At 43.1% G+C, this 25,704-nt stretch overlaps 4 protein-coding genes across 17 annotated transcripts in view; 2 read left to right on the top strand and 2 right to left on the bottom strand.

The window, feature by feature from the left end:
* Positions 1-3,185, top strand: part of GALM (galactose mutarotase) — a 56,161-nt gene extending 52,976 nt beyond the window's left edge. For 5 of the 6 annotated variants that reach the window (XM_084829147.1, XM_084829145.1, XM_084829148.1 and 2 more), the window contains one exon: positions 669-3,185. In XM_084829147.1, the coding sequence (XP_084685273.1) occupies positions 669-746 (78 nt within the window). In that variant the 3' untranslated portion in view covers positions 747-3,185. The remainder of the gene's footprint in view (positions 1-668) is intronic. The other variant, XM_084829149.1, reaches the window with a different exon arrangement.
* Positions 3,186-3,224: 39 nt separating this feature from the next.
* Positions 3,225-10,552, bottom strand: SRSF7 (serine and arginine rich splicing factor 7). Of its 8 annotated transcripts, none has more exons than XM_084829151.1 (9): positions 10,241-10,552; positions 8,822-9,002; positions 8,545-8,721; positions 7,625-7,699; positions 7,444-7,545; positions 7,001-7,054; positions 6,244-6,279; positions 5,546-5,587; positions 3,225-5,233 (listed from the first exon to the last, which is right to left on the bottom strand). In XM_084829151.1, the coding sequence occupies exons 1-9, from the start codon at positions 10,311-10,313 to the stop codon at positions 5,179-5,181; spliced, it is 795 nt and encodes a 264-aa protein (XP_084685277.1). In that variant the 5' UTR covers positions 10,314-10,552; the 3' UTR covers positions 3,225-5,178. The 8 variants fall into 8 exon arrangements, with proteins under 8 accessions (XP_084685277.1, XP_084685278.1, XP_084685280.1 ...); XM_084829152.1 differs by having other exon boundaries at positions 7,444-7,539; XM_084829154.1 differs by having other exon boundaries at positions 10,493-10,552.
* A 124-nt stretch (positions 10,553-10,676) lies between these two features.
* Positions 10,677-19,882, top strand: GEMIN6 (gem nuclear organelle associated protein 6). Of its 2 annotated transcripts, none has more exons than XM_084829160.1 (3): positions 10,677-10,941; positions 16,252-16,391; positions 17,487-18,052. In XM_084829160.1, exons 2-3 carry the CDS (start codon positions 16,264-16,266, stop codon positions 17,860-17,862), a joined length of 504 nt encoding a protein of 167 aa, XP_084685286.1. In that variant the 5' UTR covers positions 10,677-10,941; positions 16,252-16,263; the 3' UTR covers positions 17,863-18,052. The 2 variants fall into 2 exon arrangements, with proteins under 2 accessions (XP_084685286.1, XP_084685285.1); XM_084829159.1 differs by lacking the exon at positions 10,677-10,941 and adding an exon at positions 11,512-11,715 and having other exon boundaries at positions 17,487-19,882.
* The window catches only part of DHX57 (DExH-box helicase 57), a 52,815-nt gene continuing 45,221 nt past the window's right edge, over positions 18,111-25,704 (bottom strand). The window contains exons 22-24 of the mRNA XM_084829138.1: positions 23,679-23,813; positions 23,066-23,266; positions 18,111-20,273 (exon numbers count right to left, since the gene is read on the bottom strand). Coding sequence (XP_084685264.1) covers positions 20,130-20,273; positions 23,066-23,266; positions 23,679-23,813 — 480 coding nt within the window. The 3' untranslated portion in view covers positions 18,111-20,129. The remainder of the gene's footprint in view (positions 20,274-23,065; positions 23,267-23,678; positions 23,814-25,704) is intronic.

Raw genomic sequence — 25,704 nt, 5'->3', positions numbered from 1 at the left:
TTCAATAGTTCCTTGCAGAGATTTACTTTTGAGACTGGTGAGAAAATAAGACCCAATTATGGTCTGATCTACAATGATCAGGTGCACTGATATCACACGGTGCAGCCTTGTTGGGATTGTCTCATTTCAGCCTGGAGGTAGGAAATCACGTTTGGCTATGCTGCCTTTCTGTGTGGGACGTTCTTAATTTAAAATGCATTGAAATACATTCAAATAGGTGACTCCCCCAGGCTGAAGTCTAAAATGGCACCATCCTTGAAAGCAGAACCATGTGATTTGTTTTCATAAATTGTCTCAAAGCTTGAAACACCAAAAATGATGAATCACCTGTGCACTAACCACAAGCCTATGAAATGTGTGTGTGGACAAAGTTAAGAGTCAGTTCTGCCAGCTGCTGCTGTAGTATAATGGGTACATATGTAAGCTTGGAAATCTAAAGTCTGAATCTCATCTCAGCCACAAACAAGGGCCACCATCTTCAGAAGACTCATTTTTCCTGTATAATGTACTTAAATCTGAGTGGTTGGAAAATACATTCCTTGGCAGGTAGACGAAATCACAAGCTCTTGGACTGTAATCAGCAAACTGCAAACGATTTTGGTAGTAGCCTTTTCTTCTTAGAAGTAAAAGTATGCACATGTTGAGGGTTTTTCTTTTGCTTTTTATAGCCTAATTTCCCAGATGCCTTGCTACACCCAGGAGAGGAATACAATACTACAACGTGCTTCAAGTTCTCTGTATCTTAAAGAGAAGTCCTGTAGCAAGAAATTTTGTAGAAATCTGTACCAAAGTAGTGATCAAATGTGCCTTAATTCCATCACTGTATGTACTCATTCTAAAAAACAAAACAATGGTATTCTCAAGTAGTTAATTAATAGCAGAAATTATTGTCTCTAACATCACACTGCTTCCCACTCTCCAAAACCTACCATCTCTTAACAATGGTTAATACATCACCTACATTGGATCAAATATTGTGAACTCCCAGTTTGGTCTTGTAAATCAACCCTGACTGCTCATTGGAAGGACAGACACTGAAGCTGAAGCTCAAATATTTCGGCCACCAAATGCAAAGAGAAAAGTCACTGATGCTGGGAAAGATTGAAGGCAAAAGGAGAAGGGGACGGCAGAGGATGAGATGGCTAGATAGCATCACTGATGCAATGAATATGAACTTGAGCACACTCTGAGAGAGCGGAGGACAGGAAGGCCTGGCATGCTATGGTCCATGGGGTCATGGAAGAGTCGGACACGACTTAACGACTGAACAACAACAAAGCCACTATCTGTCTAAATGGCTCCTCTGCAGTGTGGGTGTTACTGAGATAGTAGGGTTATCGTAAGGATAAGTGAAAAAGCATATAAAGTGCTCTCAACACTCCAGTATTAAACTTTCCAATGTGGAGTGTTCCTGTTAAGTATTACAGGCAGCCATACCTTCTTTCAGGCTTAGGGTGGCCAGATGGAAAAGACAACAGGGCTCCTCAAGCTTTAACTTGTGAAGAGAGTACTTCAGTGGATGTCATTTCCTTGATAAACCACACCTGCTGAATTTCCCTCTACTACATAGCAATTGAAGGCACAGGAGCCCTGTCTTTTATATCTGGCCACCCTATTCACAGTACATTGTTCTATGGCCACTGAGCATGCTGGTCTCATTGGGCTGTTTTGGGGAGTCATCCTGTAGTTTTCCCATAAAGCTTTCCCCCCCCCCTACCGTATTGAATCCAACACTAGTCATCTGTCAGTGGAACAGAAACCTCTGACAAAATGGAATTTTTCCCCCTGCCCCCATCTGCTGTAGGTTGGGGGACCCTTCAGAGCAGATAGGGGAAGACCCATTGCAGAAGCGTAAGTCTGCTCCCATGGCATTAGATTCAACACTCTGTAAACCCTCCAACCCTGCATGTTTGGGTACATAATAATTTCAGCAGCTAAGTTCACTAGTAGCTTTATACAAATGGGGCTTGTAGTAAAATGCTGCAATATGGAGTGGTTCTGTGCAGGGCACCAGATGACTCGGTTCCATTTCTCCCACCAGCCCTACTGAAAGACTAATTCTTCCCTTCCTATCCCCTTTTCCTTGTGTGTTGTGACTTTTTAGATTGTAATCCTACAGGCAGGGACTGCGTGTTTTATTGCTTTCATGTAAGTTGCTCAAGGAGACTTGTTGGCTGAAGAGCAGGGTAAAAACACTTTAAATATATAGGATATAGATCTCTACTATTTTGGACTTACCTGTGGCTATACTGGCATGCCATACTTCACCTTCTAATACACAACAGACTAATACCATGTCTTGGCTCTCTAGGTGACATACTAGCTACAGTTGGTAACTGTACTAGTCTCTGTGCCATGCAGTAACCCCCCCACCCAAGCTGCAAGCGGGGGGGGGGGGGGAGAGATGTCAGGGAGAGTGCAACCAGTCAAGACAATCTGTACATCTACTGCCAGATAGCCAAGATCTCTAAACAGTAACCTGCTCTTGTCTGGATTTTCAGATTACAGTAGTGTATTCTATGTAGGGCTGTCCCTGAAGAAAGCATAGCAACTTGAACCAAAATGCAGCTGCTAGGGTGTTACTATGATTTGCACATCAGATCCAAGCATACAACTCTGATACAACACAATCTTCACTGTTCACCTGCTTTTTTCTGGGTATAACTCAGAAGTGCTGCTTTTGACCTTTAAACCCCTGAACTGTCTAGGATAAGCATATTTTAAGTCCCATTCCTCATACAAACCAGAGGTCATTTCCAAAGCCCTGTTCCATGTATGTCAGCTAGTCACAAAAAAAGTGCCTTTGGTTGCAGTGCCAAGCCTATGTGAGATCTACCAGCCCCAATCTGTTGGCCTTTTAGCAGGCAATGTTTTGTAATGGGGCTTCACTAGGCTACTCTCATTTGAAGTGTTTGTTGATCTCTATTAATTTTTTTTAAATAAAAAGACACAAGTGTCCAAAATAAAACACCCAAGAAACAGATCATAATATCTGTATTCCAGCCACTTCAAGATTATATCCCAATTAGGTGAATTTGAGGCTTCTCTGAAATTTAATGGGTGGGGCTACATGTATTTTTCCAGATGTTTATGTGGAAAACATGGTATGACGTAACAGCCTACCCACTAACAGCACTGGCTATATTAGCTCTGACTGAACTGTTTGACAGACATCATGAATTGAAGGGCAAAATACTCTACCCAATTAATAGTGAGAAACTGCATTTGTTTCAAAGTAACTATTCCAATTTTATTTCAGGAAGAGAAGCTGTTCTCAACAGAAGCGTACTTACTGTGGAGAATAATTCCTGTTATACCAATCTTACATCATACTCCATAATGTATTCAACTTGTAGCATTACAGTGGCCAAAAGAGGGGTAAGGAGGGCTGTAAAAAGCAGCAGGGTAATGCAACTAAGGATTGTGTCACAGATGTACTGCAGTCACACTAAATAGAGCAGGTATTCAGTAGCCCCTCTGAGAGCATTAGAAGCTCTTACTCAACATCCTTGTAAGTTTGTCGCTTTAAGCTCCGTCTCTACAAATCCTAAGCCTTCTCCTGTACAGAAATACTGACTGAAATCTTAACTACTAGAGCATATACCACTGAAGCCTTTAAAAAAAAATTGGCATACTTTTTCTGTTTGCAATTCTATCATTCGTCAAAACTGATGAATTGCTAATTGTGAAAGTGATTAAGCAACTTGCTTGATTATAAAATGATAAGCATTTTTATTTATCAGAAACAGCATATTCACTGAATATTATAAATATATTCATGTAAAGACAGTTTAAAGCAAGAACTGAAGTTACTGCTATCTGACTAACAGGGTACTAAAATGCTTTCAGCCCTTTTTGACTTTTTGCATTCTGATGTATCAGCAAGTGATCTAATCCTCTGCCCAACCTTAGGTTTAGTGTATGTTACATTTAGCAGTAAGCTATAGATTCGAAGCCAGTTCATATAATATTAACTGCAATCCAACAGTTGGCATTTCCAGATAAGACATGTTTGATCAAGACAATTCTTGGTTGGCTTTTGTCTTCCATTCCCTGAAGCATAAACCCTACTTATAATTATGCTACGCCTAGTTAACAGAACAAGTGTGGATCCTTATCTATAAAGCAAACTATTAAATCTTAATGACAAGAGTTGCAGCTGGTTGGACATATTCCTTATACAGTGTGGAAAGATAAAAAACATGCTATTTCCCCTATTTTAAAGCACTGCTTTTTTAATGTGCAAAAAAACCAAAACCATTTTGATGTTTTCAGCAATAACCAAGGTTTTTCTTCATAGGAGTCTTTATACTAGGGACCTGCTTAGATATCATTTTAGTTCCAACGTAAAATGAGGCCTCAACCTTGCACACTTCTTTCACAGGGATGGAAGAATACGTAAACCAAGGACCTTGACCCTATGAGAGTAAATCTACTTAGGGTCAGAGTCTGAAGTAGATTGGTCTGCCTGGTTCACTTGTTACCTTCTACCAACACGGAGAGTGCCCAAAGCCTGCACTATTTAACTATTCCAGATAGAAGCCAAACAAAATGGCCATCTGAACATGTCTTAGGGTGCCTTATTTAGGTAATAAAATTGTGCCTGCACTGATGTGACAAAGGAGAATCTGCTAAGCAAGTAGACTTGATTTTAGAATTTAACAGATCAAACTTGGGCATGTGTATATACCATTATAGACAAGTAGCTTCCTTAACACCCTTCCACAAATCATATCACCCCGAAGCACCAGTTAATTAAGTCACACTTAAGCTTGATGCAGGCAGGGTAGTGGTAGCTACAATTATTTTAAGCCAACATCCTTACACAGTATTTGGGTACAACACTAAGGTAGCTGTTTGTAATTTGCTTTAAACATGCACTTGAAATATTAATAGAAGCAAATAGCATTACAGCAAAAGTTAGAAATACACATTTTATTTCATGTGCCCGTAAAAAGACCCACTTTTCAGATCACAGGATGTTATTACATACAAGAAATTGTGCACTATAGTCTACTGTAGCAACTTTTACAGATTTTACTAAAAGATCCAGATCCTTGCTGCATTAGTCCTAAAAAAGATTTTTTGATTTACTAAATCCTTACGTTTGTCAATAACACCAAAGAAATCCCTTAAAATAACGTAAACAAAACTCTTCCTAACATATTCTTTGCAATTTTAATCAATTCTTTCAGGACTCACACTCCTTCGAGGGCTTCCTGATGGTGAACGACTAGAGGAAAAAAATAGGGGGAAACTAAGTCACTACAAGTTACCCAATAATGAATTAGTAAAAAGCACTGATAAGATTAATGGATTAGTGTTCTTAATAGGAGACCCATGCTATTTGCTAATAGTGCATTAGTAACGTTAACCCTAGCACCTATTTGGATAATGCTTTAAAAGAGGCTGTTAGTTACAAGTAAAGTGGAGGCTACAAGCTTTTAATGTTCTACATTGAAGCAAACTTCCATGTCTGCATGCACCCCCTTCCCATAGGAATAGATTACCAAGCTCTCTTGAGGGGTTCAGGAAGCATACTTACCCTGAGTTAATGGAGAATGGATATAAATGGCTCATATCAAAACTGAAAAAGCAAGACTGAAGATTAAATCAAGTAACAATGCTTTTAAACACAAGTACTCATCTGAGTAACTAAAAATTCAGACATTTATTCTGCTATTGCCAGGTAACAGCTAGCTGCTGTGCAATTCCTAGAGAGATTATTCTGCAGTATAGCAGAGTTCCTCCCAAACTTTATTTAAGGCTTCAGTCTTAACTACAAGTCTTCTCAGTTTAACTTTGAGCCATTTACATTTATTATCCATTAACATAACCACGAACATGAGCTCACAAACTATATAAAAATCCCCCTTTTGGGGGTGAATAGTTCTGGACTTGGGTTTAATTTGGAGTTTGCTTAAGTTCTACTACTTCATATGCCATGAAGTGGCCACGCTTCCTCAACCCTCAAAAGAGTTGATAGTAGTTCATCAATTCCCCCTTCCCGTAAAGAAAATGCCAAGTTATGCTTTTATCTATCTGAGCAAACTGTTCTCCCTTAGTGGGATTTTTAAAAGTATCATAAATACTTTAAAAAATATTTAAAATACTTATACAAGAGAATGAGAAATGCACACCCTCCACAATCCACATTTAAAACATTACTCCAAGTTATTGCTGTTTTATCATTTATCTGAATGCAATAATGTAATACACTTATACTGCAGAGGTTCATCTTACCTTCTCTTTAAAGATGGTGATCTTGATTTGGAGCGGCTGTTAAAAACATTAGTTAAGATACATTAGCTAACATATCCATTATTTAGAGTAATTATCCATCTTTTATAAAATCCTACTTTAACCTAAATGCATGAAAAAGCAGGTAGCATCTTGCAATTAAATGCAAATTACAGAATAGGCCAACTGAAGCTGTGTTCATGATATAAACCTGTGTCTCTGTGTGTAAGCAATTTCCCTCACATTGAAAGCTAAACTCTTTGGGAGCAATCCTGTGGCCCCTCAGCATTCTGAGGGGCCATAGGATAGTGGGAATTCCCCCTTTGAGACTGTGCTCCGTCAGAGAGGGGAAAAGGGGGCATTCTGGTGGGCAGGGAGGGGACCAGAAATGCCAGGTTACAAGCTATCTTGAGCTTCTTTCAGCCTCCTTCCCAGCACTGGCAAAAAAAAAGCCTATCTAAGTGAAAAACCCACCAAAGGGCGAGCAGACGAAGGTCACCTATGTCATTCCTCCCACCCTGCTGACTTCAGCCCGGCAGGGCATTGGATACACAGAAGCCTCCTGAGTTTTGAAGCTACTGTCTCACAAGGGCACAAGCCATAGGATTGTGGCCTTAAGTGCATTACTTTTCATACTTCCAACTAGCTTTGCAAGAGGAGTTTTGATATTAATGCTAGTCCTTTGGCTCTAGACTGCTGATCTTATGTGTAATTCAGCTAGTTACAAAGCTAACGTTCAGACACATACATCAAAGCTTACCTGCTTCTGGGTCTTGAAATGGACCTGGACCTGGACCTTGATCTGGACCGAGACCTAGGTTGTAAAAGAAAGTGTTCAATCCCATGATGCTCTAACATTCATGCAGATCAGATATAGAGAAGAACCATCTCAGATTGTAGCTTGGATTTATTAGGAAGAACACCAGCTTTACTGTGCCAGCACTACAAAATATGCACGACTACAAAAAGGCACGCAGTCGTAACAATATATAAAGTTCATAACACTGTTCATTTCTGGACAAAACTTCAGAACAACACTAATTCAGGAGATGTTACCTAAAACGCTTAATTAGGCCAACAGGTCAGAGGTTTGCGGATGTCTGGCACATGTTTTTACACGCTGGTAGAGCAACAACATTCAAAGCCATAGGCATTCAGCCAGTAGATCACCCCACACCAATCATTAAATTGCATTAGCCTTACCTCGATCTCTTTAAGGAACCTGAACGGGACCTGCGTGGCGAGATAGACCTGGATCTACGAGGAGAGAGTGATCTAGATCTGCGAGCTGAGATAGACCTGGATCTTAAAGAAAGAGATGGTTTACTATTATGCCATTCTTTGCATGTTACACTAAAGTACCCCCAGCGATTTAGATGCTCACCTCCTGCCACGACTTCGGCTGCGTGAGCGGGAATATCTCCTTCCTCTGGACCTTGAATGAGATCGAGACCGTGACCTAGTTTTAGGTTAGAGAAGACAGGTATTAGACCACAAGTTCAGCAGCTAACATTTGCGCCTTTGCCGAAGCCAAAATATCAGATAACTAAAAATTAGTCTGTCAGTTGAAAAAATTCAGGGCCTATTTGTCTGGAATATTTTTACTACCTAAAAAGATGTTAAACTGCATAACATTTTAGAATTACATCATAATATAAAACACTGTAATGTGTATTTAAAATAAACCTTGCAAGTTTGCAGGTCGACCCTCTTTGGCCCAAGGTCTAGCAGATCTAGACGATCTAGAAGTATCTATAGCCGATCGCTGCATCTAGGTGTTCTCTTCAATCTAACGACGATCAAACTGACAGCCAAATGAGCCAGGTGAGGCTTGATTGACGCAAGAAGATTTTTCTAGGTGGGAATGTGGTCAATCTGGTGTTCCTCTTTTTAAACCGGAGGGGGGCCCCAATTGAAAGCCAAATTTACTGTTACGGCGATCACCGTCTCAAATTTTCTGCCTTTTAAAGAATAAGGTGAAGCTAGGTGTAGATGGCTCGAGGGGATCTGGCCTCTTATGCTGATCACCTCAAGGTCTAGGAGGATCTTAATTGTCGGATTTGCAAGGCGCCTCAGCATGAAATCTTAAGGCTCGTGACATTCTGAATCAAGGCGACTGACTCAAACGAAGAAACCTGAAAGGTTTTGACCAGGTTGATTATTAACATATTAACATTTTAATACAAAATATAAACAATTGTAATATACCCACATAATTACATTTATTTTAAAAATGGTGTATCATTTCCTTCTTTGCTAACAAAAGCTATGATTACTTATTAGTCTACTTATAGCTACACGTACCTGCTTCTTCTCCGACGACTGTAGCGATGGCAGTCATAAGCATAATGACCTTTCTCGCCACATTCATAACATCTATCATTAGGATCAAATGGCCTTCGTGCTGGGGGTCTATCATAGCGAGACCGACGAGGCATACCAGTTGATAACTCCACTCTAACCCTGGAGCCACAGATCACCCTACAATTGAATAACATTTCACTTAATATACTTCATAATCCAACTGTAAAAATAAAATCTGCTTTGTACCCCCAGCTAGATACACAGTATTTGTACTTACTTTCCATCTAGACCACGAACTGCATCCTCAGCATCTCTTGGGTCTTCAAACTCAACAAATGCAAATCCTGGAGGATTCCGTGCAATCCACACTGTACGCAATGGCCCATAGTAGCTGAAAGCTCTCTCAAGTTCTCCTTTTCCAGCACCAGTCCCCAAATTACCAACGTATACTTTGGTTTCTGCAAAAAAGAAAGAAAAAGAGTTTATGATGTTGAAAAAGGGTGAACATTCTCATAGCTGTTGCCCTGATAATGCGCTACCTCCTATAAGATCTGCTTAAGGTCCATTTAAATAAAGCAGCAACCCACTCATAATAGCGTCAAAAGGTTTATTATTGTCAAGAATGCTCAAAGTTTTTTTGAAGAGTCTTTATGGGCAATTTAAATGAGAAACTGATTGCCTTCTAAGATCCACTACAGAACCTGTGGGGTATTTCTGTTAAATTACAGACAACTGAAATAAAAACATTTCCAGCAAGTTTCTGATTTACTTTTCATGAATTTACTAACATATACCTTACGAAAAGACACTGATTTAAGTTGAAATTTAAAACTTGCTGCTAGCTCTGAAAATGACCCCCCCTCCTTGACAATGAAGTACAACCAGGGCTACTGCCAGAACTGTACTCAATTCAATTGTACTCTTCTTTTCAAACCACTAAACGTTTGTAAGTGGAATATGAAGCGCACGCTATATCTATATCCGCACGTGAAAGCTAGAGGAAATGCACCGCATATTTTAAACCAGCCTTCGCCAACCAGGTGCCCTCCAGATGCTGTGGATGCTGTGTCAACTCCCATCAGCCCCAGCCAACATGGGCAATGGTCAGGAATGTTGGGAGATGTAATCCAAAGCTTCTAGAGAAAAACAGGTTGTTGAATGCTGCTTTTAGCTAGCCGTGGATTTGAGGCAAAAAAGCGCACACAGCATAGCTTCACGAGTCCAGTTTGGGCCGTCTGTTCAGAAACCAGAAGTTTGTCTTATCAGAAAACCACCAGAACTCCTAGTAAGCACACGAAGGTCCAGGCAACCTGCAATGGCAACAAGGAGGCGACGGCAATAGCTGCCTTTCACCCAGTTCAGGCGCTCGAACCCGACCACTCCACCCATTCCTCAGCCCAGGGCAGCAGCTAGAGATGAGGCCGGGGACAGAGCCGCCCGCGCGCACTACGCTCTCCCCCTCTCCCCGGCACACACGGAAGCCCCGCCGGCACGCGCACTCGCCTGAGGCCACCGCCGCCGCTCCTTCCAACCCCACCCCCGCCAGAAGGCGGGCGGCTCAACCATGGGCGCCGCCATCTTTGGCACCGCCTCCATTTTGCCCGCGCAGCGTCAGTAGCGCCAAGGAAGAGGGAGGAAAGAAGTATCTCGTCAGCCCTGCCTGCCACTACTGGGCCAACTCCCTCAAGCAGCCCACCTGTGCCTCTTACGGCCCGCACGTAACAGTTCCGACTCCGGGGCGACTTTACCTCAGCGTGTCCACAGACCATACATGTGCAAAATGGCGGCTGCGGCGGGTTGCCGCTCCACAGGCCTCAACGCGAAAACAAACAGAGCCCGGCACTCATAGTAAGGGAAGGCAGAGAAATTAAAAAGAGAACGAAAGAGAAGCGGCGGCGGCGGCACCAGCTTCCCCGCTTCCAACCTCAGTTCAGCTCGCGCCACTCACCTCCACCATAGCGGCTATACCGCGACATCCTCGCCCCACTGAAAAAACCCAACGGTCTCCGCGCGCATGCGGGCGCGCGGCTTTATATAGAACGTGCCGTTGACGCGCATGCGCGCAACAATCGAGTGCCCGTTGCAGGAGTGTGAGGCGGGAAAGACCGAGCTTTCGTTTCCATAGTGACGCTAGGCTGAACGAGGAGGGGGGAGTGGGGGCAGGCTCCATTTTGAACGGGCTTACTCCCGCGTAACGTCCTGCTTGAAATGCAGGCTGTTGATTCGGGTTTAAGCACGTTTTGAGACCGGCGACAAGTGCTGTAAGAATATCGGTCAACGGCATGTAACGGATTTCAAGCATCAACCGAAATCCGAGCAGGGGCTTTATACGGGGCGGCCGTGTGAGGAGCGGCTTCCGTGCCGTTGTTTGCACGGAGAGATAAAACCTCGCCGAAGGTATGCAGGAGTGCGGGTCGCCCGCATGGAGCGAGGGGTCCGGAAACTGGTGTTTATCGGAAGGCAGTAGCAGCCTCTGGAAAGCTCCGTTCCCTAAAATATAGGACTTAAATGAACGGAGTTACTGTCCGTATTTATCGGGGAAAGTCCTTATTTCTATTACGAATCATTATTTAATAGATTAAGGGCGCAATCCTATGCAAGTTTAGAAAAAAAAAAGGTCCTACAACTCCCAGCGTCCCTCCAGCCAGCCATGCTAGTTGGGGCATGCTGGGAATCGTAGGCGTTTTCTTTCCGCCTGAATAGGCACAGCCTTGAAGCCGCAACCCTACACCCGTTTACGTGAGAATTCTGAGGAGACGTGTACAGGCTTGCGCCGTAAATAAGGCAATTGCCGCTTGCTGAAGGACTGCTTTTAAGCTGCCGAGCGCCCTCCTTTGAAGGCCGGTTCATTTCGACGGCCCTGCGCTCGAAACGGATTAACAACCGCCGGAAATAACGGAGGCAGCCCAGCAGTTCCTTCCGGATGTCGCTCGGGCTAACAGAGGGAGAGGAAGTAGAATATAGCCCGGTGCATTCTGGGTGCAAGGAATGAGGACCCGAGCAAAGCCTTGTGTCTTGCGCGTTTGCGAACACCGGCCTAGTGCGGGTAGCAGCGGCCGAAGGTGGCTCTCTGAAGCACAACCTCCTTTTTTAAAAAAATGACTTAAATGATGCGCTGCCTTCACTTCTTGACTGACGGGAGGAGCTGCAAAATACAGTCTAGCTTTAGTGGTGAGTGCGATGTGTTTCTCTTGATCTGGCGCTCTCCATAAAGAACCACAGCGAAGCAAAAAGGTGTTCTATTGGAGCGGGTGTTCCAGGTTTTAACATAAGTTGTGTATTGGGACGCAGACCTCCCACGAATACAGCCACACCTATTAACTGTTAGTGGTCGCTCTAATAAAAGATTATAAGTATTCTGGAGGAGAAGCAATACACCCTGATCTTGAGCACAAGAAAGTGGCTAATTGGCGGAGGAGACGTTCATACTGAGGTTGAACAGGCTTTTTGCAGCTCCCGAGTCTCTAACATCAATATAGCATCTGTATGTATAAGAGTAGAATGCACATTTGATTTTAATATAGTTCCCTCCTGCTTCCTATTGAACCGTTATTATCGAGGGGTGCCAAATGTTTGATACCAGAGAGAGTCAAAGGAGCTTATAGCATTATGAAAGCATCCTGTGGAGTTTACAATACAGTCCTAAGCACATTTATTTTGAGGCAAGTCCCACTAATGCTGCAGTCAATGCTGCACTCCCACTTACCTGGGAGTAAGCCCCACTGACCTCAGTGGGACTTACTTCTGAGTAGACATACATAAGATTGTGCTGTGAGTTTAGTTGGACTTATGCCCAGGTAAGTATGCATCAGCAAGTATTATAGTCTTACATTTCTTGTTTTGCTTAAATTGATATGAGCAAATTAATAAATATTAATTTATCCACCATAGTAATTTTTCCTTTGTAGTTAGGTGTTTGCAAGAATTCTGTGCAAGTGGAGTTAGAAAGAAAATGCCTAATTGGTGTATGGATCTCAGGAGCAATATAAAATTAAGCTCTGTCTGTTGTGCTCAAAGAATTGCCTTTGTTAGGGCAGATGAAAACTTATTACATTGGTTAACTTGGAGACTTGTTATTGCAAAATGCTTTAGTTATACCACTTCAAGGTGGAAGGTTATGATGTCTGAGAACAACATGGGAACATAGAAAGTTGCTTTATACTGAGTCAAACCACTGGTCCATCTAGCCTATTATCAACACTGACCGGCAGCAGCCCTCCAGGGTTTCAGGAAGGATTCTTTCCTCCCTGGAGATACCGGGGATCATAGAATCATAGAATAGTAGGGTTGGAAGGGGCCTATAAGACCATCGAGTCCAATCCCCTGCTCAATGCAGGAATCCATGTCAGAGCATCCCTGACAGATGGCTGTCCAGCCTCATCTTGAATGCTTCCAGTGTGGGAGAGCTAAGGATGTACGAAAGTCACTTACCTTGAACGAAATTTGATTCGTGGTGGGGGGAGGCGCTCCGTCCCTCCCCCTGAAATTCCAGCGGGAGGGAGGCGCTCCCCCCTCCCCCCCCCCAAATTCTGGCCGGGGGGGAGAGGCGCTCCGTCCCTCCACCCCCGAATCCTGGCCGGCTGGGCCGCAAATGGCGGTGGCTGTAGCCGCCGCCGCCGTTTGCGTCCCTGCAGTCAGCTGTGATAGGCTACGTAAATGTTTACGTAGCCTATCACAGCTGAGTAAAAAAACAAACGAACTGCGCGTACGCAAATGGTGGCGCCCATGGGTGCCGCCATTTGTGTTCCTTATTTTGGCACATCTAGTCTACGTAAACATTTACGTAGACTACGGCTAAAATAAGGGGAACGCGGATAGCGTAGTGTCTATGCTATTTGCGTTCCCCTTATTTTCGCCGTAGTCTACGTAAATGTTTACGTAGGTTAGATGTGCCAAAATAAGGAACGCAAATGGCGGCGCCCATGGGCGCCGCCATTTGCGTACGCGCTGTGTTTTTTGTTTTTTTTTTTACTCAGCCGTGATAGGCTACATAAAGGTTTACGTAGCCTATCACAGTATTTTTTTAAAATCTAGCCGTGATAGGCAACGTAAATCTTTACGTAGCCTATCACGTTTTGTTGTTGTTGTTGTTTTACTGGAAATGGCGGTGGCGGCAGCCGGTTGGAAGACCGCCCGCTGCAGCCGCCGCCACCGCTGCCAGGAGGATTCGCCCAAGGTAAGTCCTGTCCCGGGGGGGGGGCGGGGGGCAGAGCGTTTTGCCACCAATTTCGGGGGGCCGGATGCGCTGGCATTCGGCCTCCCCGAGATTCGTGGCGAAATTCTCTGACATCCCTAGGGAGAGCCCACTACCTCCCTAGGTAATTGGTTCCATTGGTGTATTGCTCTAACAATCAGGAAGTTTTTCCTCATGGTCAGCCAGAATCTGGCTTCCTGTAACTTGAGCTCATTATTCTGTGTCCTGCTTTCTGGGATGATCGAGAAGAGATTCTGGCCTTCCTCTCTGTGACATCCTTTCAAGTACTTGAAGAGCGCTATCCTATCTCCCCTCAATCTTCTCTTCTCAAGACATGCCAAGTTCTTTCAGTCTGTCTTCATAGGGCTTTGTTTCCAGTCCCCTGATCATCTTAGTTGCCCTCCTCTGAACCCTCTCCAGCTTGTCTGCATCCTTCTTAAAGTGCAGTGCCCAAAACTGGACACAGTACTCCAGATGAGGCCTAACCAGTGCTGAGTAGAGGGGAACTAGTTCTTCCCGGGATTTGGAAGCTATGCTTCTATGAATGCAGCCCAAAATAGCATTTGCCTTTTTTGCAGCCACATCACATTGTTGGCTCATATTCAGGATTGAACCGGGTAACTTCTGTATTGAAAGCAGGTTCTCTGCCTCTAAGCTTCAGCCCTCAAACAACAAGGTGAAGCTTAATCCAGACAAGATGGAAGTGCTTTGTGTAGGGAAACCACACTTTCCTACACATCTGGATTGGGGTGCGCTTCCTCTGAAGGCCAAGTTCACAGTTTTGGGGACCTCTTGGACTCTATACACTATCAGTGGTTGCATAGGTGGTGGTGCCTAGGAGTGTCTTTTACCAACTTAGGCTAGTGCACCAACTGCAGTCCTATCTGGAAAGGGTGGACCTGACCTCAAGATAGTCATGCAGTAGTGACATCCAGACTGGACTACTGTAATGTACTCTACATGGGACTGACTTGGAAGACTATCCAGAAACTTAAACTGGTGCAAAATGCAGCCAGCTAGTTCCTGGTGGGGGCAAGGCACACATATGTATCACTGTACAAGTTGTACTCAATAGTGTATTTCCAGGCCTAATTTAAGGTGTTTGTATTGACCTACAAAGCCCTAAATGGCTTGGGACTAGGTTATTTGAAGGACTGCCATCCCCCATAACAGCTTTCCTATGCTTTGATATATGCTTCAGAGGACCTTCTCATGTGTCTGCTAGCAAGATCAATGGGGTTAAGGGAGGCAAGAGAAAAGGGTCTTTTTAGTGGAGTCCCACAACTGTGGAAATCTTGCCTCAGTGGAGTATGTATGGCCCCTTCTTTACAGTTCTTCAGGTGGGCAGTGAAGACTTATTTCAGGTTGCTTTTTCTAGGTAAGTTCTGACATCCTATTGATTGTACTGGTTTAAGTGGTATTTTATGGTCTTATGGCTCTGCTGGTTTTAAATGATTTTATGTTGGCTGGTGTTGTTTTTATGGCTTTGGTTTATTTCTATGATTGTGTAGTATTTTCTATGGTATCTTTGTAATTATTTAAAACTAGTATTTATTTTGATCTGTAACTATATTATAACTCTTTGATGGAACCCCTTTGGGAGGGCATTTGCCCTAAAAAAACCCAGCTTAGAAATATTTAAAATAAAATTTAGTAAGGTGGCTGATAATAAGTAAAAATTAATACATAAAGACTCTTGCAAAAGGCAGGAGGATGGGGTTGGCGGGGGTGATACTGGAAATTGTCTACTTCCTAGGCACGATAGATGGTGCTGCTGTTTCAACTCTTGCTCTTTGAAGGCCCCATAGTAACCATAGGGGAGAATAGTTTCCCATCCCAATATATACTAACTAGCAGCCAGGGCTAGGTAGCATCACGTTGTTTAAGGGACCCACTCTTAATTTTGTTTTTTACTGTGTCCATTTTTCTACTTGTCTGTATCAGTGCATGTGTCAGCTAGAATGTCATAAGAAATTATAGAAAGGGTGCTATGAGCCCCAAACTGTCTGCCTGATTCAACTTGGGAGCAGAAGCACATCGCTGTTTTCTATCAAAACTTTGGGAATAACTGGTTTAGGTAATACTCCTGAGCTTCAATACTATACTCACTTATCTGGGAGAAAGCCCCATTGAATTCAGTGGAGCTTACTTCTGAGTAGACACACATAGGATTGTTCTGTTAAGCTGCAGTTCTAAACACTCATTAGGGAGAAAGCCCCATTGAATTTAGTGGGCTTACTTCTGAGTAAACATGTATAGCAGCCTCCCCCAACCTGTTGCCTTCCTGATGTGTTAGACTACAACTCCCAGAATCCCCTAGCCAGCTCTGCTGTGGGAGTTGAAGGAGGTTCAGAAGGGCAACAGGTTGTGGGAGGTTGTTGTGTAGGATTATGTGTTGTTACTCCTAGCTTCTTCTGTACAGGACTGGGATGCCTTAGCTGCTGCTCTGAAATAGTACAAGACAGCTTTTTAAGTTTTGCTAATACTTATTTTTGTTTACTCGTTGGCTTCAGAAAATTGGAAATATGACTGAGTGGCAGAGGAAAACGCCTTTGGAATGGCTGGCTTATGTGAATAAAGAAGTCAAAGTTCTGGCTGCTGAAAAACACCAGTATAAAGGATGGGTTTTAACAGTTGACCCAGTGTCTGCCAAGTAAGTAGCTCGGGCTGCGTGCAAGTATGATACCCTGGGAGAGAGGAAGGAAGAGAAATCTGTCAATCAACATACTTTCAGAACCATGGGCAGGAATAAGATCAGAGGGGAAAAACACAATTTCCAGGGGGAGAAAAACCTTGAAACATCTGTAAAATAGATTAAAATAACACATCTTACTGCATAGCATGGGTCAGTCTGTCACTGTTACGAAAAAATAGCTGATGTAATTTAGCCTGAGGCTTTAATACTACTATTCACATCAGCAACTAGAAATTAAACTTTATTTAGATTGGCCAGCAGCTAATTCTTTGGTCTGATATTTTCATAACAGTTGAACAAGTAGAGGGGGTAAGTGGAAAACGTTAGTTTGCGTTACCATGAGGTAAGTTTTGTCCACTAGTAAAATGTGAGCAGGTACAATCAAGTACTGAGTCTGTATTATTTACACACACATACACACACACACACACAGAGTTTTGTGCATGAAACATTCCATTAGAATGAGGTTAGGTTCTTGCCAGAGAAGGGGAAAACATTATAATAAAAAATAATAATCTTGCACCAGGTCAGTATTACTGAAAAATGGAGTGTGGATAGTTCTAGCATTCAGAGTACAATTCTGTTCTTCCAAAAAATAGTTTTGACTATTCCCCTTTTCCTCTCCCCTGCCACACTACTTATTAAAAAAACAATGAATTCGGATTTATGGAGAAATGTTTTTAGGATGGTTCATGTAGGTGAACTGTCCCCGCTTATAACTTTGCCTTCTCCACAGATCTTGCACTGTATAGCTTCAGGCAGTAAGGTTACAGTGCTTCTGGTGAAGATGGTGAGGGCTAGTACAGTAATTCCAGTGCTTACAGTACTGTTGGCATAATGTTGTGGGCTTGGCCTGTCATGCCATTGCAATTCTACAGGTTGTGGTTTTTCACTGGATGCTCATTTCTTGATGTAGACGCTTGCAGGATTGAGTTGTTGTAGCTTGTGTGCTTGAATGTGGGTAATGCTGAGTACAAATTTGATACCATTTTATATATGATTTTGTATCTCTTGCACCTTATCAAACTTGGTATGAATTCCTATTCTTGACAGCATCCTTCTGGGAAATCCTCTTGAGAATGGAAAAGTGTCTATCTCGGCCATCTTGGGGCACGCAGTGCGGGATGTTGAAATAGTGACTGAAGCGGATGAGGAGATGAAAGAAAAGCTTGCACAGCTCTTCATGCCTGAAGAAAGCCAAACTTATACTCAAGAAGAGCTGGAGGGAAAGAAGAACAGTTTAAAGAACTGGCTGGAGAAAAACCATATCCCTGTAATGGAGCAAGGAGAGTCACAAATAACACTGTGTGTTGCAGGAGTGTTGACTATCGACCCCCCCTATGGACCGGAGGACTGCAACAGTTCCAATGAAATAATTTTATCTAGAGTCCAAGGGCTGATACAAAGTTACCTTGCTCTTCAGCAATGAAATATAGTTCTCAAGTATCAGGGAGTAGTTGGTTTTATACTTGTAAAACCTATGCAGTCTCTGTTATTTTTCCTCAAGGTAGGTCTGTTTGTGTTCTTAACTGTTGGCAAAGTCTGTCACTGACTCAGTTAAGGTGGGCCAGCCATTTCTAGATTACATCTTGCTTTGTGCATAAATAGTAAATATACAATTGTGCTAGTTTTATATTTTTATTTGAAAAGAAGCATTCAAGTTCTTTTCCCCCACCCCCCACATCAAAACAAGGCATTTGACTCCAGGGGCGTTTTGGGGGGGAGGGGGGAAGAGGTCAATGCTCAGTTACCAACTTGGACTTTGAAACTTGCTTTGACAGAAATTTCTGTGCACTTGGTAAGGAGCAATCCCACAAAGGAGTTAAATAATAAAGTTACGATCAAGCAAAAAGGTGAGAAGTTGATCGAGAGAAAGGGGTTTGAAAACTAGGATAATGTAACTTGCTCTCATTCTTTCAACTTGGGTTTGTTTGTTTTGCTTTTGCAGACCTTTTTTTCCTTGTAATAGGCTAGTGCTAGGGCATGTCTGGTTTAAGCAGCAAACTGACAGGGATTTGTTTGTCAATGCTCAAGCTTTTACCTGCAATCTAGTCTAAGTAAAGGTAGATTTCTGACTGTGGACTTTTAACCACACACAAACTGCACCAGCCAGTAAAACCAACACTCGCCCAAGTCAAGCACATTGTATCTTAACTGAACACAAATCACTGTTAGGGCTAGCTTCAAGATGTTTATTGACCTATATCAGCCTTCCCCAACCTGGTGTCCTCCATATGTTTTGGATGTCAACTCCCATCAGATCCAGCCAGCATAGCCAGTGGTCAGGAATGCAGGGAGTTGTAGTCCAAAACATTTGGGACAACACCAGGTTGGAGAAGGCAGCAACAGGGAATAAGGTCTGTATTTGTCCTTATGATTCACAGATTAATAGTATTGTACTTCATTAATTTCTGGTAAAAAAAAAAAAAAAGTAAGGATCTAACCAACAGACCATTGTTTATTTATAAAGCTTATTGGTCACCATGTCTCCACCCAATGAGCACTCAAGAAGACAAAGTTACACAGATCAGTTTGTTACTAGCAGACTTGTCATAGCAATTATACATCCCTCCACTAACACTCTTCTATTATTTAAAAAAATTACAGCTCAATGGAAACTTCTATTTAAGTATTATTGAAATTCATGGTGCATCCCCTTAATTTTGGCAGGCTTGTGCTATACAAGTAGATTGTACTCCTAGTCTATTAAGAGCTGCCAGGCTGATTAAGTCCCCAAGGCATAATGGGCTGTACTAAAATAAGCCACCTTGTACTTTTATTTTGCAACCATTTTTCTGTGCTGTGTAGGATCTTGGATATAGACTCAGGAGTTGGCAGTGCTCTGACATAGACGTGGCAGTATGACCTGCAGCCTCACTTTTGGCAAGTCCTGGTACACTTCCCTGTTACAAAAGCATAGCTACCATCATCTCAAGGAAGCTAAATGTACTTCAGGAATTTTAAAGCAGGAAAAAAACTCTTCTTCTGAACTCTGTAGGAAGGATTGATAACTCCTATGAGCTTTGACAAGATGTAAATGGAGTCTTGGGTGAACCCATACATTTCAGCTCACAGAGAAGAGGCTAGACCAGTTTTGAGCTAAAAGTATTAATCCACAAAAAGTGTGTTTAGCCATCTCATTTGAATTTTGGCAGCCTACATCGATAGCTTGATCAGATGAGGAAAGGTTTAAGGTTACTGAAACTTGAGAGGATCCATTTTAGGATTTATAAAAATGCAGACAGATGCTGTGGTAAACACTGCACCCTTTGTTCTGGAGAAGAGCAAGGCTAAACTTATATATCATCAGTTTGTCATATAGAAAGAATCAAGACTTTATTGGACAAAAATAGTGATGACAAACAATTCGAAGGGGGGGTTGCAGCTCTTTAGGAGCTTCCTTCATTGGAATGAAAACTATAATTTCTCCTTTATTTCACAGAAGGGTGCTTTTGGGGGAAAAAGGGTTTTGCTTTAAAATATGCAAGTTTCTCTGTGTAAATGTGTGTATCAATTTTTACCATTATTCTAAAAGCAGATATTTCTCTACTTCCATTAACTCCATTAGGGCTATTCCAATTTTTTAAATTGCATTTAGGGTTTCAGTCAAAGCTGTACAATGATCCATGCTACACACTGCTTCAGTCGCATTTTTAGTTATTCTGCTGATGAGTCTTAAATCCTCGGCAAATGATGCTATTGTGTGGTCACAAGTTTGACAATCATGCTAATGATACGAGATCCTCGAGGGCAGGTACACAGATCCATGCAGGGGTTTTTGACTTTATCCTGGAGTAGCTGGTCAAGCTCACAGCGAAGTTCTTTCACTAGTTCTGCCACCTGAAAACACAAATATTCTTATATGTATGAGGGCCCAAAGACAGATGCAGGGGCATAGGCCATACATGAGTCATAGGCTGCATGCACTTACAAACTATGTTTTGTGAAGCTCAAAGATTCCAGTAGTAAGCCAGAATTAGGAACAGCCCTATTGGATCAGACCAAGAGTCCCTCTAGTCCAGCATTCTATTCACAGAATGGCTGGCCACCCACCTGGGGCGAAGCCCACAAGCAGGACATGGATGCAAGAGTACTACCCCAGCTTGTGTTCCCCAGCAACTGGTGTACGTAGGCATACTGCCTCTGGTACTGGAGGTAGCAAATAGCCATCATGATTAGTAACCACTGATAGCTTTATCCTCCATTTTTCTAACCCCCTTTTAAAGCCATCCAAATTGGTGGCCATCACTAGTTTAACTATGCACTGTGTGAAGAAGCACTTCCTTTTATCTGTCCTGAATCTCCCATCCCACCAATCAGCTTAATGGGATGACCCCTTTCATGGAATAATTTTCTAGGAAGAAAGTGGGAAGATCCATATGTGGAGGGCCCTAACACAAGGCTCCCTTCCTGGATCAGGCAGAGGCTCAGCTAGTCCAGCTTTCTGTTTCCACCCAGATGCTTCACAAGCAAAGCATGAAAGAGACTGCCACCCCTTATTTGTGTTCCTAGCATTCATACACAGAGGAATGCTGGAACTGAACATGGAGGCTTCAGTTAGTGGACATGGCTAACAGCACTTTCTTTGCTGAACAGCAAGTCCCTACATCACATTAGCAGCTACTTCCAAGCTTCCTGCCCCCGCTCCAAGTTTCTGATGCAGCAAAGAAGAGTGGCTATCCAAGAGAAATAGACATCCATTTATTGTGCTTAGATCTATGTGCTTGCATAAAGAGGCTCAGCTGACTGGGGCATTGTTTAAAACTGATGAGAAAGAATGCAAAAAGAGAAACTCATTCTCAAAAGCGCCAACAAAGAAATAGCGTGTCTTTTTTGCACCATCAAAGATCCCCCTGATGGTGGAAGAAAGATACTATTTCTGTAAGTTGGTTAAGGAATTTGGACATATAAGAGGGAGCCTATAGTTCTGAAATGCATTGGGCTCCAATAATTTATTTTTGTTGGCATTTTTAAGAATGAGTTTCTTTTTTTATATTGTTTTTGAAACTATGATGGCAATATTGTCATTAAATGGGAGACAAAGAGAGAAGCCCAAAGCCATTGCATTTTTGAGGCTATCATTATTTATTACATTTATATCCTGCCTTTTTTCCTCCTTAAGGGATCCAAGGCAGTGCACATAGTCCTCACAACGACAACCCTGCGAGGTGGGTTGGGCTGAAAGTCTGTGACTGACCCAAAGTCACCCAGTGAGCTTCCATGGCTAAGTGGGGACTAGAACCCAGATCTCCCGACTCCCAGTCCAACACTCTAACCGCTACACCACACTGGCTCATCTAGGTCATGCCCACATTACTTGGATGTTTCTCATTTGATTGGAGTCTGTATTCACTTGTGCTCTGCATAGTACCCTCAGACACTTGGATTGTTCAACCATTTGGCCTAACTTAGGGCACAATCCCAGGTGCATTGTCACAGCCTCCGAACTTGGAGGCTGCTGAATATCCAATGCTAGGTGGGAGGAAAGTGGAGGTTATCTTCGCCTCCATGCTCCAGCTACCCTGCATTTCTGCTAGGTGGGCAGCAGCGCCTCAGAGGGGGAGAGGAGACTGGGGCAGCCACAGGAAATGATATATCGCAGCCACCTGTCTCACCTCCCCGCCCCCGGTTCCCATCTCTATGCTCCGTTTTCTGAGCACAGAGAGGTAGCCAGCCTGGTTCTCTTGGTGCTGGCTATGAGGGGGGAGGGGGCAGGGAGTGCTATTTCCTGGCTTCCAGGTTGGAGCCCTGTCTCTGACCTTGTAGCCAGGAAACTGAATAATCCTATGGCCCCCCAGATGCTGTCTAGGGGCCTTAGGATTGCTGTCTTAGTTAACATTCTTCTTCTCTTTGTACTCATGATTTATGTACCTACAGTTGAATGCATCACACATCTGAAGAAGTCTGATGCCACAAGAAATTTGTTAGCATTTAAGGTGCCACAACTCTTCGTTGTTTGTCTCCAGATGAAGACTTGAGGGCACATTTAAGCTTTGGTGAAGCTTTATTATAAAGTTGTCTTGCCCTCTACAGTTTGGGATTCATTATGTTCATGAAACTGGTGGGCAAGCTGTATTGCATTGCAATATCCCAATGAACTGCTGAGATATGGTACCTATGCGGTGGGGGCCTCTGACTATATTTCTGAAGGTTGTTTGGTTCTTAAAAGCAGCTGGTCACCTCCAGGCCATGCAGCCATAAACAACGATCTGACCTTTTGGGGTTCGGAAAGTCAAGAAATTGGTTAGACCAGATGCCGCCCATATTACACTATAAGTCAGGCTTCCCCAACCATGCATCCTGCAGATGTGCTGGACTACAACTCCCACCATCCCCAACCAGCCACACCATTTGGCATGTTGGCTGGGGGTGATTGGAGCTGTAGTCCAAACCATCTGGAGGGTGCCAGGTTAGGCAAGGTTGCTATAATCCTACTGGAATTGATATGCGTTATCCATTCCAGCCAATGAGCTACATTGCCCCAAAGGGGCTTTGGTTAAGGGTCATAACCTGTTTTCTATCTGACTGTACAAGGAAATGATTTACCATCCCTCCCTATCATCTTGCTACAGTGCTAATAATTTCCACATCACAAGTGTTGTGCATGTGTTGGGATTTGCTCATTTCCTTACCTGGTGAGAGGCTGCAACAAAGCGAATCCACCCATCATCCAGGGAAACAACAAACTCGCCCTTTTGGAGCTGCACGTTCACGTGGCCTCCTCCAAACAAGATCAGCGGGTACACGGACACCATGCTGCAGTCTCGAATAAACACCCGGCTGGTTTTTATCATCTCATGGTACACCAAGTAGGGGCTATCAAAGTGCCTTGTCTGAAACAGTCAACCCCAAAGAATTTCAGTGAGACATTAAAAAACAGTTGGGTTCCACAGACGTCGCATCAATTATACAATGTACAACACAGTCCACACATTCTGATGGTGAAAGTTAGCCCTTTGCCAGCATAGGACAGCCAGGTGGAGGGCTGGGTGAATTTCAAAGCCTCTAGCGAAGCCTTACATAGGTGAAGTAAGTTGAAGGAAAAAGGAGAAAAAGCTACTATATGACTGCAGAAGCAGACATCCAACAAATTACAATGAGGCTCACAGACATGTAACTATGTGGAATCACACTACAGACTACCAGTTGATTTACATGCTTCTCTACTGTGAAGGTTGTTCAGGTATGTGTGTGGGTAACAACTAGACAAGATTATGCTTTACTGACTGGGGGTGGGGAAGTCACCTGGTAGTTTACAGAGGATGGATGGATGTGAACGAAGCCCTCCTTTTTGGTAACAAACTTCAGCTCCGCAGCTTTTGGTTTCATTTTAACAGCTCCTGTACTGGTCTTCTGATACTTCCCTTCTGGTATTTTCACCTAAAATTGTAAACAAAAAAACCTGAACAGTTATAAAATTACTCATAAGCAACTCCCATTCATTTCAACAGAATTGTAGCGAAGGAGAAGTTTCTAGCGGATTGTGGCTTTTGCTTTCTTCTTCCAAAGCAACATGGGTGTATCATGGAAAGATGTTTGTTTTTTATAAAAGCATCGGGGATGCTCCAAAGTCTGTAAACCTAATAAGAGCACATTAGAATCATCGTATATCAGAATGCTGCAAGCTGGGTGCCTTTGCTTTACAGAACAACTGCACCATAGTGGCTGTGACCATGAGATAAATGCCTGAAATCGTAGTCGAAAGCTCAACTCAGCCATGAGTTTGCTGGATGGCTTTTGAAAAGCAAATTGCTTTCAGCCTCAGATCTGCATTTATAAAATGGCCATATATATATACATACATACATATATACACACATACGCACGCGCGTGCACACACACACTGTTTTCCCTAAGTGCCCAACATGTTTAATATGCATTACTGAGTTAATGCATATTAAGCACTGTGTGCACCACGAGAAAGCACTATATACAGTACTAACCAAGTATTCTCTAACAATCCCTACCTTGTCAGCAGAGTTTCTCTCCCCCTGTTGATACTTTCCCCACCAGTCTCAGCCAGGCCCTACAGTCCCTGAACTGATTGGGAACAAGCAGCCACGCCTGCAGACTGCTACTGCAAAGCAAGATCGTCACATGACTTGCCGGTGCAGTAAAACACTGAATCTCCTAACCAACAGTTTTGCAAACTTGCTTCAAGCCCTGGTTTCAAAAGGTCTGGTAAAGGTAAAGTTAAAGACAGAGGAAAGAAATGGTGATTCAACTATTAAATAAGGATGGCAAAATGATAACAGATAACAAAGAAAAGGCAGAAGTGCTAGATTCCTACTTTGGCTCAGTCTTCTCCTAAAAAAGGGTCTACAATGCCCCTGGCAAAGGTGAAGTACAGGCTGAAGGGGCAGGATCGCAGCTTGAGATTGATAGGCATATCGTCAAGGAACACCTAATTACTTTGAATGAGTTCAAATCTCCAGTGCCAGATGAACTGCATCCTAGAATAATACAGGAACCAGCAGAAGAACTCTCAGAACCACTGTCTATTATTATCTTTGAGAAATCATGGAGGACGGGTGAAGGACGGTCCTCCAGATGACTGGAGGAGGGCTAATGTTGTCCCTATCTTCAAAAAGGGTAAAAAGAAGGAATCTGGAAAGTAGAGACCAGTCTGACATCAATCCCAGGGAAAACTCTGGAGCAGATTATAAAGCAATCAGTGTACGCACCTTGAAAACAATGCAGTGATTACTTGAAGCCAACATGGATTTGTCAAGAACAAATCCTGCCAGATGAATCTGATCTCATTTTTTGATCAGGTAACCTCCCTTGTGGACTGTGGGAATGCTGTGGACAGCATATACCTCGACTTCAGCAAAGCTTTTGACAAAGTGCCCCATGATATCCTGACGAGCAAACAGCTCAAAGTGGGCTAGATGAAACAACTATTAGGTAGATCTACAGTTGGCTACAGAATCGGACACAGAGTGCTTATCAATAGGATTTTCTCAAACTGGGGAGAGGTAATGAGTGGGGTACTGTAGGCCTCAGTCCTGGGCCCAGTGCTCTTCAACAATTTTATTAAAGACTTGGATGAGAAGGTGCAGGGAATGCTGATCAAGTTTGCAGATGACACAAAATTGGGTGGGGTAGCTAATACTTTGGAAGACAAACAACATTCAAAGGGATCTTGATAGGCTGGAGCACTGGGCAGAAAACAACAGAATGAAATGTAATAGGGATAAATGCCAAGTTCTGTACCTAGGAAAAAGAAACCAAAGGCACAGTTACAAGATGGGGGATACTTGGCTCAACA

Source organism: Heloderma suspectum, chromosome 1 (assembly GCF_057233095.1).
Source record: "Heloderma suspectum isolate Gila_16-S chromosome 1, 16-S_ref, whole genome shotgun sequence".
NCBI lineage: Eukaryota > Metazoa > Chordata > Lepidosauria > Squamata > Helodermatidae > Heloderma > Heloderma suspectum.
The sequence above is the reverse complement of the archived record's forward strand: the minus strand, read 5'-3'. Positions and strand labels throughout refer to the sequence as shown.